Source organism: Zonotrichia leucophrys, chromosome 2 (genome assembly GCF_028769735.1).
Source record: "Zonotrichia leucophrys gambelii isolate GWCS_2022_RI chromosome 2, RI_Zleu_2.0, whole genome shotgun sequence".
Lineage (NCBI taxonomy): Eukaryota > Metazoa > Chordata > Aves > Passeriformes > Passerellidae > Zonotrichia > Zonotrichia leucophrys.
Genome location: NC_088171.1, coordinates 5,175,255 through 5,187,816, shown reverse-complemented (window position 1 = coordinate 5,187,816; position 12,562 = coordinate 5,175,255). Strand labels below are relative to the sequence as shown.

Sequence of the window (12,562 nt, the reverse complement as noted above, 5' to 3'; positions counted from 1 at the left end):
TTTATTTCATCTTCATTTTCCCACTCCTTCCCTCATTCCTCCATTATCTCTCCCCTATTCCTTCCCCCCCCATTTTTCCTTCTTCCTTTTTTTTCCCCATCCTTCCTTTCTTCTTCTTTCTTCTTCTTTCTTCTTCTTTCTTCTTCTTTCCTTCTTCTTTTATTCTTATTTCCTTCTTCTTTACTACTTCTTTTCTTCTTTCTTCTTTCTTCTTTCTTCTTTCTTCTTTCTTCTTTCTTCTTTCTTCTTTCTTCTTTCTTCTTTCTTCTTTCTTCTTTCTTCTTTCTTCTTTCTTCTTTCTTCTTTCTTCTTTCTTCTTTCTTCTTTCTTCTTTCTTCTTTTTATTTTTTCCTTTTTTTCCACCTCTTTTTCCCCTCCCTGTTTTTCTTGTTTCCATATTTTTCCCTTTTCTCCTCCTTTTTTCCTTTTATTTTCACCTTTTTTATTTTTTGCTTCTCTTGGTCTGTTTTCGCGGAAGGAGCGCGGGTTGCCCGGGGGCGGTGCCATGCAAATGAGGTGGGCGGGGAATGCAAATGAGCAGGGTAATTCCCCGCACTCTGGTATGCAAATGAGGGGGCGGGCTGATGCAAAGCAGCGAGGCGCTCCCGTGACAAGATGGCGGCGGCGGCGCGGCGGGCTCAGCTGGTGCTGGGGCACTTGGCCGGGGCCGCGTCGGGCCCGGGGGCCGCCCCCAGGGCCGTGCCGTGCTCCGGGGGCCCCCCGCGGGCCGCCAGCCCCGACGATGTGGTGGTGGTGCACGGCCGCAGGACCGCCATCGGCCGCGCCCGCCGCGGCGGCTTCAAGGTACGGCCCGGGGGATTCTGCCCTGCCCGCCGGCTCCCCGCAGGGGCTTGGCATCCCCGCTGGGAACGGAGTGCTCCCTTCTTCGCCTCCCCTCCTGCACTCCTGGGTGCTGGGCCCCTGCTTGGCCCCCAGACACCGCTGCTGTGCTCTGGAAGAGTCAATCCCAGCGCTGTGCGATGGTTTTAATGCTGGGGGTGGCAGCGCCAGTGGCATCCCCCGAAGGAGCCGGGCGTTGTGTCCCCAGCTGCCCTGGCAGCGGTCACAGCCCGCTGTCACCTGCCCTGGCACACGGAGCACCCGCGGTGTCCCTCACCTGCACGGCTTGGCACGGACCTGCCACCCTTCTGGAACCTGCTTCTCCTTGGGTGACATTCACAGGGTGCTGGGAAAGAACACGGTGCCAGGCTGACCCCAGAGTGTGCTGCTCGTTCCTTGTCACCCTCCCAAACAGGTCTCCTCATGCTGGCAGTGGTCCCCAGCAGCTGAGGCGTCACCCCTGCTTCTTTCACAAAACAAATGGGGCTCCATTCACTGGGTCTTGCCACATAAATCTCTGTAGTTGTGTGATTTTGAAGGCCCTGCAGAGCGTGTTCCTATAAAGCCAAGGAAGGCGAGAAAGCAGCAGTACCTGAAGAAAACCCGGGGTAAAAACATGCAGATGATTGTGCTGGGTAGGGAAAAAACCACAGTGAGCTGAGGAGTGGAGTAAAGCTGCCTTCACACCACAGGCCAGCCCTCTGAAGTGCTCTGAGGCTGAACTGGTGACAGGGCACTTACTGGTGGTCACTGGTGGTGCTGATCCCCTGTGCTTTTAGGACACAACACCTGATGAGCTGCTGGCTGCTGTGATGACAGCTGTCCTTCAGGATGTCAACCTCCGTCCTGAGATGCTGGGAGACATCTGTGTGGGTGAGTGACAGCCTCTGCCTGGTGAAACCCCTGCTCTGGGCAGCTCTGTGAGACCGGCTCCCCATGTGGGATACTCACAAGTCTCATGGGGTTGGGTTAGTGTGTAGTATTAGGTTTTCATGCCTTTCCTGTTGGTGTGGGGCTCTGACCTGGTGCTGGGCAGTGCTGAGCTGTGGTGATGGGAACATCCCTTCAGTGCCTGTGAGGGGAGTGCAGCCAATTGACTGGAATTGTGTCTTTGCACTCAGGGAATGTGCTGCAGCCTGGAGCTGGTGCCTTGATTGCAAGAGTTGCACAGTTTCTAAGGTAAGCTCTCACCCAGACTGAAGTTCTTCCTCTCCTCAGTGAGCCATGGAGCAGCACAGGTCAGAGATTGCAGTGGGGCTCATGCACTCCCAGGAGTTACAGCAAATCACCTTTTGCCTAGAAACTGGACTTTGATCGAGCTCTGAGTGTTGATGGCAAAGAGACAGGGAGGCAGGTGAAGCTGTTTGATCTGTTTGTGCTGCCTGTGTTGGGCTTCTAGAGGCACATGATGTTCTGTGGGCTCCCAGCTGCACTCTGAGGCTGCACCTCTCTCTGCTGGTCCCCAAAACCATGGATGGGCTCAGATCTTTCTGTCATTGCTCAGTGGCTTGGAACTGAACTGGATCCCAGATTCCAAATATTTCAGTCAGTTTCTGTTGCCAGTGTTTGCTTCAATCACTGCACAACTACCACTTTAGAGAGGTGCAGGCACAGCCTGCCATAATTTATGAATATTACAGAACTTTTCAGGGTTTCTGGCCTGGGTCAGAGCTCAGGATCTCCAGGGCAGGGCCTTGCTTACGGAGCACCTTCTGAAGATAGACCCATGGGGAAACAGCACTTGAACCACTTGCAAGTGAAGTGAGGAAATTATCTTTGCACTTTGCTTTCCCTTGGTGCAGGACCAAATAGATCAAGAGCTGGGTAAAGGGATCTGCCTGGAACTTGAGGGTTAAAGTTTAATCAGGTGGATAAATGCACTCTTTAGAGCTTTGGGTTGTTGTTGTTTGTTTTTATCACTGAGTCTTTGCCAACATTGCCTTGTTTTCCAGTGGCATTCCAGAGACAGTGCCGTGCTCCAGTGTGAACAGACAGTGCTCCTCTGGCCTGCAGGCCATTATCAACATAGCTGGTAGGTGTTGTGGGCACTGGCATCAGACTCTATCCACCCAGAGCCTGTCCCACCCCAAGGGCTCATTCCTCCTGTCCTCCAGTGTCTCTGAGCAGTAAAACACTGATAATGTCTTGTGCTGTAGGGAGTTTGCAGTGTGGTGCTGTTTAAATACTTTTAAAACCTCGAGTGGCCAAGTTTATCCCTAGAGAAGTGACTTGGTTTTCTGGGGATAATTTCCACCATCACTTCCATATCAGGCAGCTCCCAGAAGAATCCTTCCAGCTCTCTCTGGCCCCATGTTAGCCTTCAGCCCCATCAGCTCCTTGGCTGTCCCTCTGGCAGGCAGGAGGGTGAGGAAATGCCCATTTGGCTGTTGTGGGTGCCCAGGTGTTTGGAAGGTGCAGCTGGAAATGCTTTTGCTGCTGCTGACAGTAAGAACATTTCTGCACTGCTGTTACAGGTGGCATCCGAAATGGATCGTATGACATTGGCTTGGCCTGTGGGTAAGGAAGGATTTTCACAGTGCTTGCTTAGGCTTCCTGAAGGTAACACTCTGTCCCTGTGCAACAGCCTGCCAAAAAATTAGCTTTATAGCTAATCTCCAATTAACTAGCCTCTTGAAAGACCAGCAGCTCTCTTGGGTGAAGAAATTAATATCCTATGTGTGCTAATCAGTGTTCTGCAGATTTACAGGATCTGTTCTGTGCTTCAGCCCTAACATCACAAGCAGTGTTTATTTTTTGGAGGATTATGTAAACATTAGGTTGATTTTGGGGAAATACTAATGACCACATACACATTGACTTCAGAAGAAGGAGTGAAAAAAAGCTATTCAGTAATCTTGAGGCCAAAATACTGGGTTTCTCTTTTTTTATAACTTGATGACTCTAATCTTTCATTAATTATTACTGCACACAGTAATGTCCACCAAGATGTTGTGCTTAAAGGGACTGGTGGCCTTTGCACCCCTGGCTGTGCCAGACACTGGGTTTGGCTGTGGGAAGCTCTCTGGCCTCTGCCCTGCAGAAGACATACAATCCATAAATTACAAATAGCTTTTGGGAGCTGGGTTTATCCCAAGTCTTACTCTTCCACAGAGTGGAGAAACCCTGGATTCAAGCACAAAAAACAGTAGCTGGGGTTTCCCTTACTTAAAACCCAGTCCTGTGCCTTCCTTCAGGAGCAGATGCAGCTGAAGTCAATGATGGAGTGTCCCATCTTAGAGACAGTTTAAATTGCTGATAGCACTTAGTGCAAGCTGCCTTACTTTCTGCTTGCCTTTCATTTTCCAGGAGTAGTTTCTTTGTTATTTATTCTTCATGAAGGTATTTGTGTGGTGCAGAGTAGAATTCAAACTCTCTTCCCATTGTAGGCTTCATGATCTAGACTGACCTTACAAAAGCTCATGGGTCTTAACTGATGGCTTTGTATTTCTGCAGTAAATTTGAGTATCTTCAATGTGTTAATTCATTTGTGGGTCAAAGATTGCACCCTGTGGGATCCATGTCTGAAATTCTTTCTATTGCAAAACACAAATGGTGCAACTCACTGAAATCTCTTTGCTATGGTTTGCTCAATGCTTCTTTTTCTACTGCCAACCTGTTCTTAAGATCTGAATGGTATTTTTGTGTCTGTTGGCAATCTCACTGAAAACTCCAGCCCTTGAACTTCATTATGTTTGAGGACAAGTGTGCCAGAATCATAGCAATTCCTTCCTAGCTGTGGAAACACAAGAAATTAACTGCTGACATTGGTATCCTGTTCTAGTGAAGCAAGAACCAATTGAATCTCACAATCTGTTTTCATTTCATAATAATTCTTAAATTGATGATTAAAGAGCTTCTGCCTCAGCCAGTTCCTAATTAGCAGCTGTGTTTCTGTGGGATAATGGGAAAGCATGTTGTCAGGATACTGAGTTTTGATCAGTCTTAATGGAGCATTTCAAATTTTTCTTGTGTTTAGAGTGGAAACAATGTCCCTCAGAAGTGCAAATAACCCTGGTGATATCAGTTCCAACATGATGGATAACCCCAAAGCTCGAGATTGCCTTATTCCTATGGGGTAAGTGTTTGCCCTTCCCACACTTTAAGGGTTTTATAGATGCTCTGTCTCCTCAGTGACACCACAGTTACAAATCAACCTGAAGGTGGTGAGCTTGGAGCTGTGTGTGTTGGCATCCTTGGCTGTGGTGGAAGATTAATGATGTGAAATGGGGGGGAATCAACAACTCTGATCAAAGATTTTCTTGTCTTAAGATCAGTGGCTTGTTGAGCAAGGAGAACAGATTTGAACCTTGTTCTGGTCCTAGATTTGATTCAGGATTAGCTTCTGCCAGCAGTTCTGAGTTAAGAAGGCAGCAGCTGGCTTTCAATGTGGCCATTTCTGCTTTTACAAGTGTGAGTGTCAGTTTGTGTGACTCCAAGGACAATCTTGTGTTTAATCCTGTTTTAGCTTTCAAACTCAAGCCATTGCTTATACCTTGTGTGATCTCAGTAGAAGCCAGTGCAGCTCCATGAGAGGGGTCCTTGCATTAACTCTGTGATGTTTTTCCCCAGAATCACCTCAGAAAATGTGGCAGAGAAGTTTGGAGTTTCCCGGAAGAAGCAAGATGCCTTTGCCTTGGCTTCCCAACAAAAGTAAATGCTGGTTTTGTTAGTCTTTTGGGGTTTTTTAACCTTTTAGTTAAGAAATAAGAACAGCTAGAAAACACACTGCTACTTCCTGGTGAAGTGCAGCCTTTGTGTTGCCTTCCAGTCCTTAACAGTGAGCAAAGAAGCCTGAGGGATCCAACTGAAATGCAGAGCAGGGTTGTGTGTGATGGGGGAACTGGAGTCCAGAGCTGTGCTGGGATTGTGGGACTGATCTCACAGACCCTGAACAGTGAGTGCCCTGCTTGTTCCAGCATCCAAAGGTCCCTGCCCATGGCAGTGGGGGTGGGACTGGATGATCTTTAAGGTCCCTTCCAACCCAAACCATTCTGTTTCTGTGACAGAACCTCAGGGAGGTTTCTGGAACCAGTGCCTGGTGAGGTATTTTCACAGTGGCTTTGGCTCAGGATCACTGGAACCTGACCGTGGGAGCAGCAGCAGGAGGAGCCTTTCCCATGAGGGAATATTTGAGTGTGGCTGTTGGTAGGGAATTGCTGAGCTTGTGAGAAGAGTGGCTTGTCCTCAGTGCAGGTGTTTGGCTCTGAGTGAGTCCGGTCCTAGCTCTGATAACCTTCCTCTGGGTTAAATCACTGCCAAAATCAACTGACCCCAGAATCCACGGGGCTGTGCTGCCAGAGCAGTGGCAGGTGATAAAGTTCCTGCCATCAAAGAGTTAAACTTGCTTTCAGAGCTCTGTCCAAGCATCAGCCTGGTCCAGTTATTTATCTAACACAGGAAGCCACTGCACAGGGTAGTTAACCTTTAAATTCCGGCCCTGCTGCTCAGGGAACTTGGCATGCCAGCCTTTCTCACTGCCATGGAACTGATAACCAGAAGGGTTTGTGAATGTGATCCTCAGCTCACATGGGGCAAGGGGTGACTTTCTGGCCTTGGTCTCAGGATGTCTGTGGAGTTACTGACCTGTCCTTCAGCACTTTGTTCCAACTCTCACTTACCTGGGAGCATTGAATATTTTCATTTTTTATGGGTAAAAGTGCAAAGTCATGAAGGGATAAAACAAGCTTTCAGTCTCCAATTTGTATTCTGTGAAGTATTTACCTCTGGAAGGTAAATCTAAATAAGCTCTGCTTTGAAGAGGTTATTTAGATTTTTAAAATATCTTGGTGATAGGAAAGATTAAATCTACGTGGCTTGAGCTAATTCAGGTTTAGTTAATTGTATTCTGGTTGGTCATGACAGTTGTTGACTGCTGTTAGTTTAGGGTTCATTTATTCTCTTACAGTTGTGGTGTGGCTGCACCCCTGAAAAAAATAAAACTTCATGGTGGGTGGTGGTGCTGATCAGTCAGGCACAGAGGTGTTGTTGGGAACAGAATGGGGATATTGCTCTGAAATGAGGGATCCTGTGACCCAGATTTAGGGACAATGCCCATAATGTTGATGTAGAGATAAAAAGTTTGTCTTTCCATGAATGGAAGTAAGAATTTGCCTGTTGTCTTCACCACCACTAAGGGATGAGGTACCAAATCCTCTTTTATTTGTGGGGTTCCCAGACGAAGGAAGGAATGATGAATCTAACTTTATGTTTTTAGAAGGCTAATTTATTATTTTATGATACTAGAATATATTAAAGAATATTATACTAAACTATACTAAAGAATATAAAAGGATACAGACAGAAGGCTAAAAGATATTAATGAAAACTCCTGACTCCTTCCAGAGCCCCGACACAGCTTGACTGTGATTGGCCAATGAGTGAAAACAATTCACATGAAATCAATGAAACAACCACCTGTTGATAAACAATGCCTAAACACATTCCAAAGGAGCAAAACACAGGAGAAACAAATGAGATAATATTGTTTTCCTTTTTCTCTGAAGCTTCTCAGCTTCCCAGGAGAAGAATCCCAGGCAAGGAGATTTTTCTAAAAAATATGACAGTAACAAAATCCCACCTTAGTTCATTCTCTGTCTAACTGCTTTCCTTCACTTTAGTTCTCCTGCACTTCACCTCCAAAATATTTTAACCTTTCATACTCTTTTTTTTTTTTTTTTTTAACCAGAGCAGCAAAAGCTCAGCAGATGGGACTGTTTAAAACAGAGATTGTTCCAGTCAAAACCACTGTGGCAGATAGTGATGGCAACAAAAAAACAATCACTGTGCACCAAGATGAAGGGATCAGGCCCTCCACAACACTGGAAGGCTTGGCAAAGCTGAAACCTGCCTTCAAAGAGGATGGAAGCACTACAGCAGGTGAGCTCAGCTGTTCCAGTTGTGCTGTTGCTCTGGTTTAGCTGCCTTTACTGGAACAGAAAGCATGTTAACAGGTCTGTTCCCACAGGGAATGCCAGCCAGGTCAGCGATGGAGCAGCTGCTGTTCTCCTGGCAAAACGCTCCAAGGCAGCACAGCTGGGCCTGCCAGTGCTGGGGGTGCTGAGGTCCTTTGCTGTGGTGGGGGTGCCACCTGATGTGATGGGCATAGGGCCAGCCTATGCCATCCCTGTTGCTGTGGAAAAGGCAGGTGAGTACCAGCTGCCATTCAGGCAAAGCAGATCAGACTCCTTGGATTGGGATTTAAGGTTATATTATTCAAGCATGTGCAGCTGTTTGCCCCAGGAACAGTGAGGTTAAATCTGAAACTGTAAAAAAGGTCCTGCCTCAGATTGTTGGAATTCCTTTCCCTTGTACTGGTGTGTAAATTGTCATTCAGTCACCTTTGAGAAGCTCAGGAGTAAATCCCTGCACAGAATCAACAAGAGCTGACATGTGGCAAGTGATTCAGTACTCAGTGCTGTTTTCTCTATTATGGCCAATGTGTAGGGGGTGGTTTTGTGTTTGGTTTTTGATGGATTTTTCTCTGTACAGTTTTATCATCTTACTTAGGTTTTTTACCACGCTCATTGGATTAAAGAGCTTTATTGGCTGATTTAGCCTGGCCTGGCTACAGTCCCACACCTGCCTGTAGCTTTATCTTTCACTCTCCAAACACCTTCAATCCTTAATCCCTCTGCAAAGAAATCACATTTAATCTGAGGAAACCTGGCAGACTCAGTGGCACAGTGCCATGAGCTGGGATGTTTTGCAGTCTTTAGATACTGCTGTACATAGACTTGTTCCAGTGTAGATACCCCACATGGAGCTGAGCTCTTTCTTAGATGGAGTAGAACTGGAATTCATAGAGGGAGGCTGTCAGGCAATTACTCTCTTTGATATAGTTAAGAGGCAAAAATATCTCCTTTTAACTCCTGACTTTTCTGGCCCGTAGGTCTGACTCTGAATGACATTGATATATATGAAATTAATGAAGCCTTTGCAAGCCAGGTGAGTGAGCATCATGTTTGTGTTGCTGCATTGCTTGGCAACTGAGTATATTTCAGCTCAGTCTCCAGGTTAAGATTTTTAACTTGTTCCACATATTACATCTTCAGCCAGATGTTAATAACATGTGCAGACTATTTTCCTTTTCCTTCAAATAAAAAAGACCAGGACATTGCTTATACAGCTTAATATTAGAAAAAAAAAAAAGTCCACTAAGTAAGAATTGGCTATTGTGCTCTCATACCAACTCGCAACATCTGTTTCACCAGGTCTGTGATTTATTGTCAGGTTGTCTGAATGTGTGTGGGCTCAGTCTGAGATGAGTGAACAGTTTTAGCTCACTTCTCTGCCTTGGATCAGTTCCACTCCTTTCCCCTGAGGGCTGGGCTCAGGCCTCTGACCTGCAGGGTGAGAGCTGAGAACTAATGAAGTCAAGAAATCACTCCCTGTGTCTTTGCAGGCTGTGTACTGTGTGGAGAAGCTGGGCATTCCCATGGAGAAGGTGAACCCCCTGGGAGGAGCCATAGCCCTGGGACACCCCCTGGGCTGCACCGGGGCCCGCCAGGTCGTCACTCTGCTCAATGAACTGAAGCGCCGAGGGAAGAGGTGAGCGCTCACATCAGCACTGGCCTCACCTGCTGCCTCTGCAGCTCCCACAGGCTCAGGGGTCACCACTTTGGGTTAAGCTTCTTCCATCCCCTGGATGAGGTAACTGTCCTTTTGGGTTAAGCTTCTTCCATCCCCTGGATGAGGTAACTGTCCCTTTGGGTTAAGCTTTCTCCATCCCATCGTTGGCTTCGAACCTGAATTCCCCAGGGCTCTCCTAGCAAAACAGGAGAGCAGTAGACAGCTCAAATTTATTGTATTCTTTATTTTTATTTTTTCCTTGGATGATGTAAAGCTGAGCTTACATCATCCATCTGTGTTTTTCTTTTCCTTAATTCCACGTGCTCTCTGTTTCAGAGCCTATGGAGTCGTGTCCATGTGCATTGGAACTGGCATGGGAGCTGCAGCCGTGTTTGAGTACCCGGGGAAGTGAAGTGAGCTCCAGGGCTGACACAACACCACCACAGCTCCCTCTCTGCCTTCCCCAGGCATGGCAAGTGATTGCCACTGAAATCAAGTGGGTTCTGGGATTTGTTACTAGATCTACAAATTTTAGGCAGAAATTGTGACGTAGAATTAATGGTGCAGTTCTGCAAAGAAGGTGAGGAAATGCAAAACTGGCACATGGCTTCCTGACATAACTAATTAGCTCAGCTGAAATTCCACTACAGCCCATGGTGAGATGATTATGAATGATGTGGTGATTATTTTAAATTTAATTGATCTTTTTACTCTGTGAATATTACCAAAGGGTAATAGTTCATGGGACAGTATTTTTGTATGACAAATTGGCAAAAAGAGTCACTCAAAACGAAGACATCAGTCCACGTGAAAAGACTTTTCCAGCATTTCCTTAAAAGGTTTCACCATTTTGTAAGAAATTTAAAAGAGTTTGTTTTGAAGCAAAGACTTGACATCCTTGCCTTTACAACTGTGTCAGAAGTTGTGTCTGAAATTGTCCCTGCACTGGAGGATGGGCTGTAGCTCGCTGCTGGTGCAGCTGCTCTGAAGCCTCTCTCCAGTGGGAGAAAGTGGAAGGACTGAACATAATTTCCACAGGAAATACCTGAATGGAAAGGTTCTGGTGAATTGCTGGAAGCCAGGATTTGGATGTGGCCATTCCTTCTTTTACATGTCTGAGTGTCAGTTTGTGTGACTCCAAGGACAATCTTGTGCTTAATCATATTTACCTACCTAACAAAAAGCAAATGGCAGCATTACATTTACTGCAGGCACTACATGGACATCAGTGACAGCTCAGTCCTTCAGTGCTAACACAAACATCTTCTATCTTGTGTCTTTTGTCATCCCTTATTTCTTCTCTTGTCTGAACAGAAAGATCACTGAAACTCAGCTTGAAAAAGAAATTTACTCATTGCTGCTTTGAATTTGTAACAAACTGAAGTTCTTTGTCCTGACTTTTGTTTTTGCACTTAATAATACAATTGGGTTCTTGCAATACAATTGTTTCCTTTTTATGATGATTTTTAGTTGAAGGTCATGATGAGTTAGAGCTCTCTGATATTTTCACAATCCCATGCTGAAACCTGTCTCACCCAGCAATCACACAGACCCTTAGAGCCAAAAAACTGAATTATTTAGAGGGAATAATCAGCCATTTATAAAAGCCTTTTATTTCATGGAAGTGGAAAATTTAACAGACTCAGAAGTGGGAATTCCAGTGACCTTTAGCTAAAATAATACTAAAATAGTTTAAAGAGAAGTGAGAGTAAATGGGAACCATGTGGGGGGAAAGAATGAAAATGAAGAAGGGTTCCTCCCTCTGTTGCTGAAGGGGATGTTCTCAAGGCCCAAGCATGATGAAACACACAGGTTGGTAATTTTCCAAGGAGACCAGGGAAAGTTCTCTCTTCCCTTTTTCATGTAAGACACTGAGAAAACAGCCTGGGAAATGCTGGCCTATTCACCAATTCTTGTTTTATTATGTGTCAATGTCCATTTTAACGTCAAACAAATAAATGAGGCAAAACAAAAGCTACTTTAAGGTATGAATAGTCTTTAGCTGTGATTCAAGGTATGCTGGGCTCTGCAGAGGGCTTTGGCCTGACTTACACAGCTGCTTTGCAATTTAAAACCTTGTTCTGTGCCTAAAGCTGAGCTTATCACAGCAATAAAAGCAAAAGTACAGAGTGTGATTATGACTGGTTAAGGTACCACAAGAATTTCTTTCCTCATAACCTAAATTTTCATTCTGCTAAAATTCCAGTCCCTACTAAAAACAGAAGTAGATGAAAATACAGGCTCAGCTGCTGCCACATCTGCATCCAACCTGTTACCTTGACATTCATCCCACATTTTCCTGCTTAATGCACCTTCCCACAGTGCACTCCTCTCCCTCTGAGGTGCAGCTTGCAAGGCTTCTCTTCCAGCATTCCAGAAATGGTCACAATTGCTTCATAGTCAGCATTGCTCCTAAAATGCACAGCAAAAAGTTCAGTTACAGCTACATGCAGCCCTGTGTTTAGGGATGAGATGAAAAAGGGCAGTGGTGTCCTAAGAATGCTCAGGTCACTAATGTTAGTGCCAAGTCCACAGGGCTGTGTTCCATGGGTACAAGGTGTTGGAAAAGGATGTTCAGATCTGTGCCTGAAGACATTGGATTAATGTTTTGCAAGAATGAGAATATCATCCTACTTGGGAAATTGTGGTTCAGGTGAATAAATGAAATGAAGCTCTGCTGGGAGCAAACACCTGCACTGCCTTGATGGGACAACTCCTCCCTGTGACAAAGTTTGAAGGGAAAGTTTCTGTCACTCCTCTTGAGATAAGGGGCAGGCAGTGGAGTCCAAATTGTAAATTAACATCAAAAAGGTTACAACAACTCTAGTTTTGCACTAAGTTGAAGAGCATTATTTGCCCAAGGCTAATGCCACTCAGTGCTCCTGAGACTGTTCCTGTGGGGGACTTCTCTGTGCCCAAGTGCCAGCTGTTGTAAGGGCCTGAGGCAAATGCCTGTTCTACCAGTCTTTGTTTTTTCCTTCTCATAAAACAATTCCCCTGCAGAAAGACCACTGAATTGGAGAGGTGAATTATTAAAATCACCTCACACCTTGCATATAATTATCTCCTACTGCCACATTGATCCCACACTCTGCTGTGCTGGGAATTCATTCTATGGAGCCCCACAGATGAGCTGGTTGCTAAACAGAAACAT

At 45.7% G+C, this 12,562-nt stretch overlaps 2 protein-coding genes across 3 annotated transcripts in view; one reads left to right on the top strand and one right to left on the bottom strand.

Annotated features, from left to right (window-relative positions):
- The first annotated feature begins 615 nt into the window (after positions 1–615).
- Positions 616–11,386, top strand: ACAA1 (acetyl-CoA acyltransferase 1). The gene is made up of 12 exons (XM_064703837.1): positions 616–804; positions 1,620–1,713; positions 1,962–2,019; positions 2,793–2,872; positions 3,315–3,357; positions 4,817–4,915; positions 5,410–5,490; positions 7,526–7,716; positions 7,805–7,984; positions 8,729–8,784; positions 9,242–9,387; positions 9,745–11,386. The coding sequence occupies exons 1-12, from the start codon at positions 616–618 to the stop codon at positions 9,818–9,820; spliced, it is 1,293 nt and encodes a 430-aa protein (XP_064559907.1). The 3' UTR covers positions 9,821–11,386.
- A 141-nt stretch (positions 11,387–11,527) lies between these two features.
- The window catches only part of DLEC1 (DLEC1 cilia and flagella associated protein), a 32,590-nt gene continuing 31,555 nt past the window's right edge, over positions 11,528–12,562 (bottom strand). For both annotated transcript variants that reach the window (XM_064703835.1, XM_064703836.1), the window contains one exon: positions 11,528–11,820. In XM_064703835.1, the coding sequence (XP_064559905.1) occupies positions 11,712–11,820 (109 nt within the window). In that variant the 3' untranslated portion in view covers positions 11,528–11,711. The remainder of the gene's footprint in view (positions 11,821–12,562) is intronic.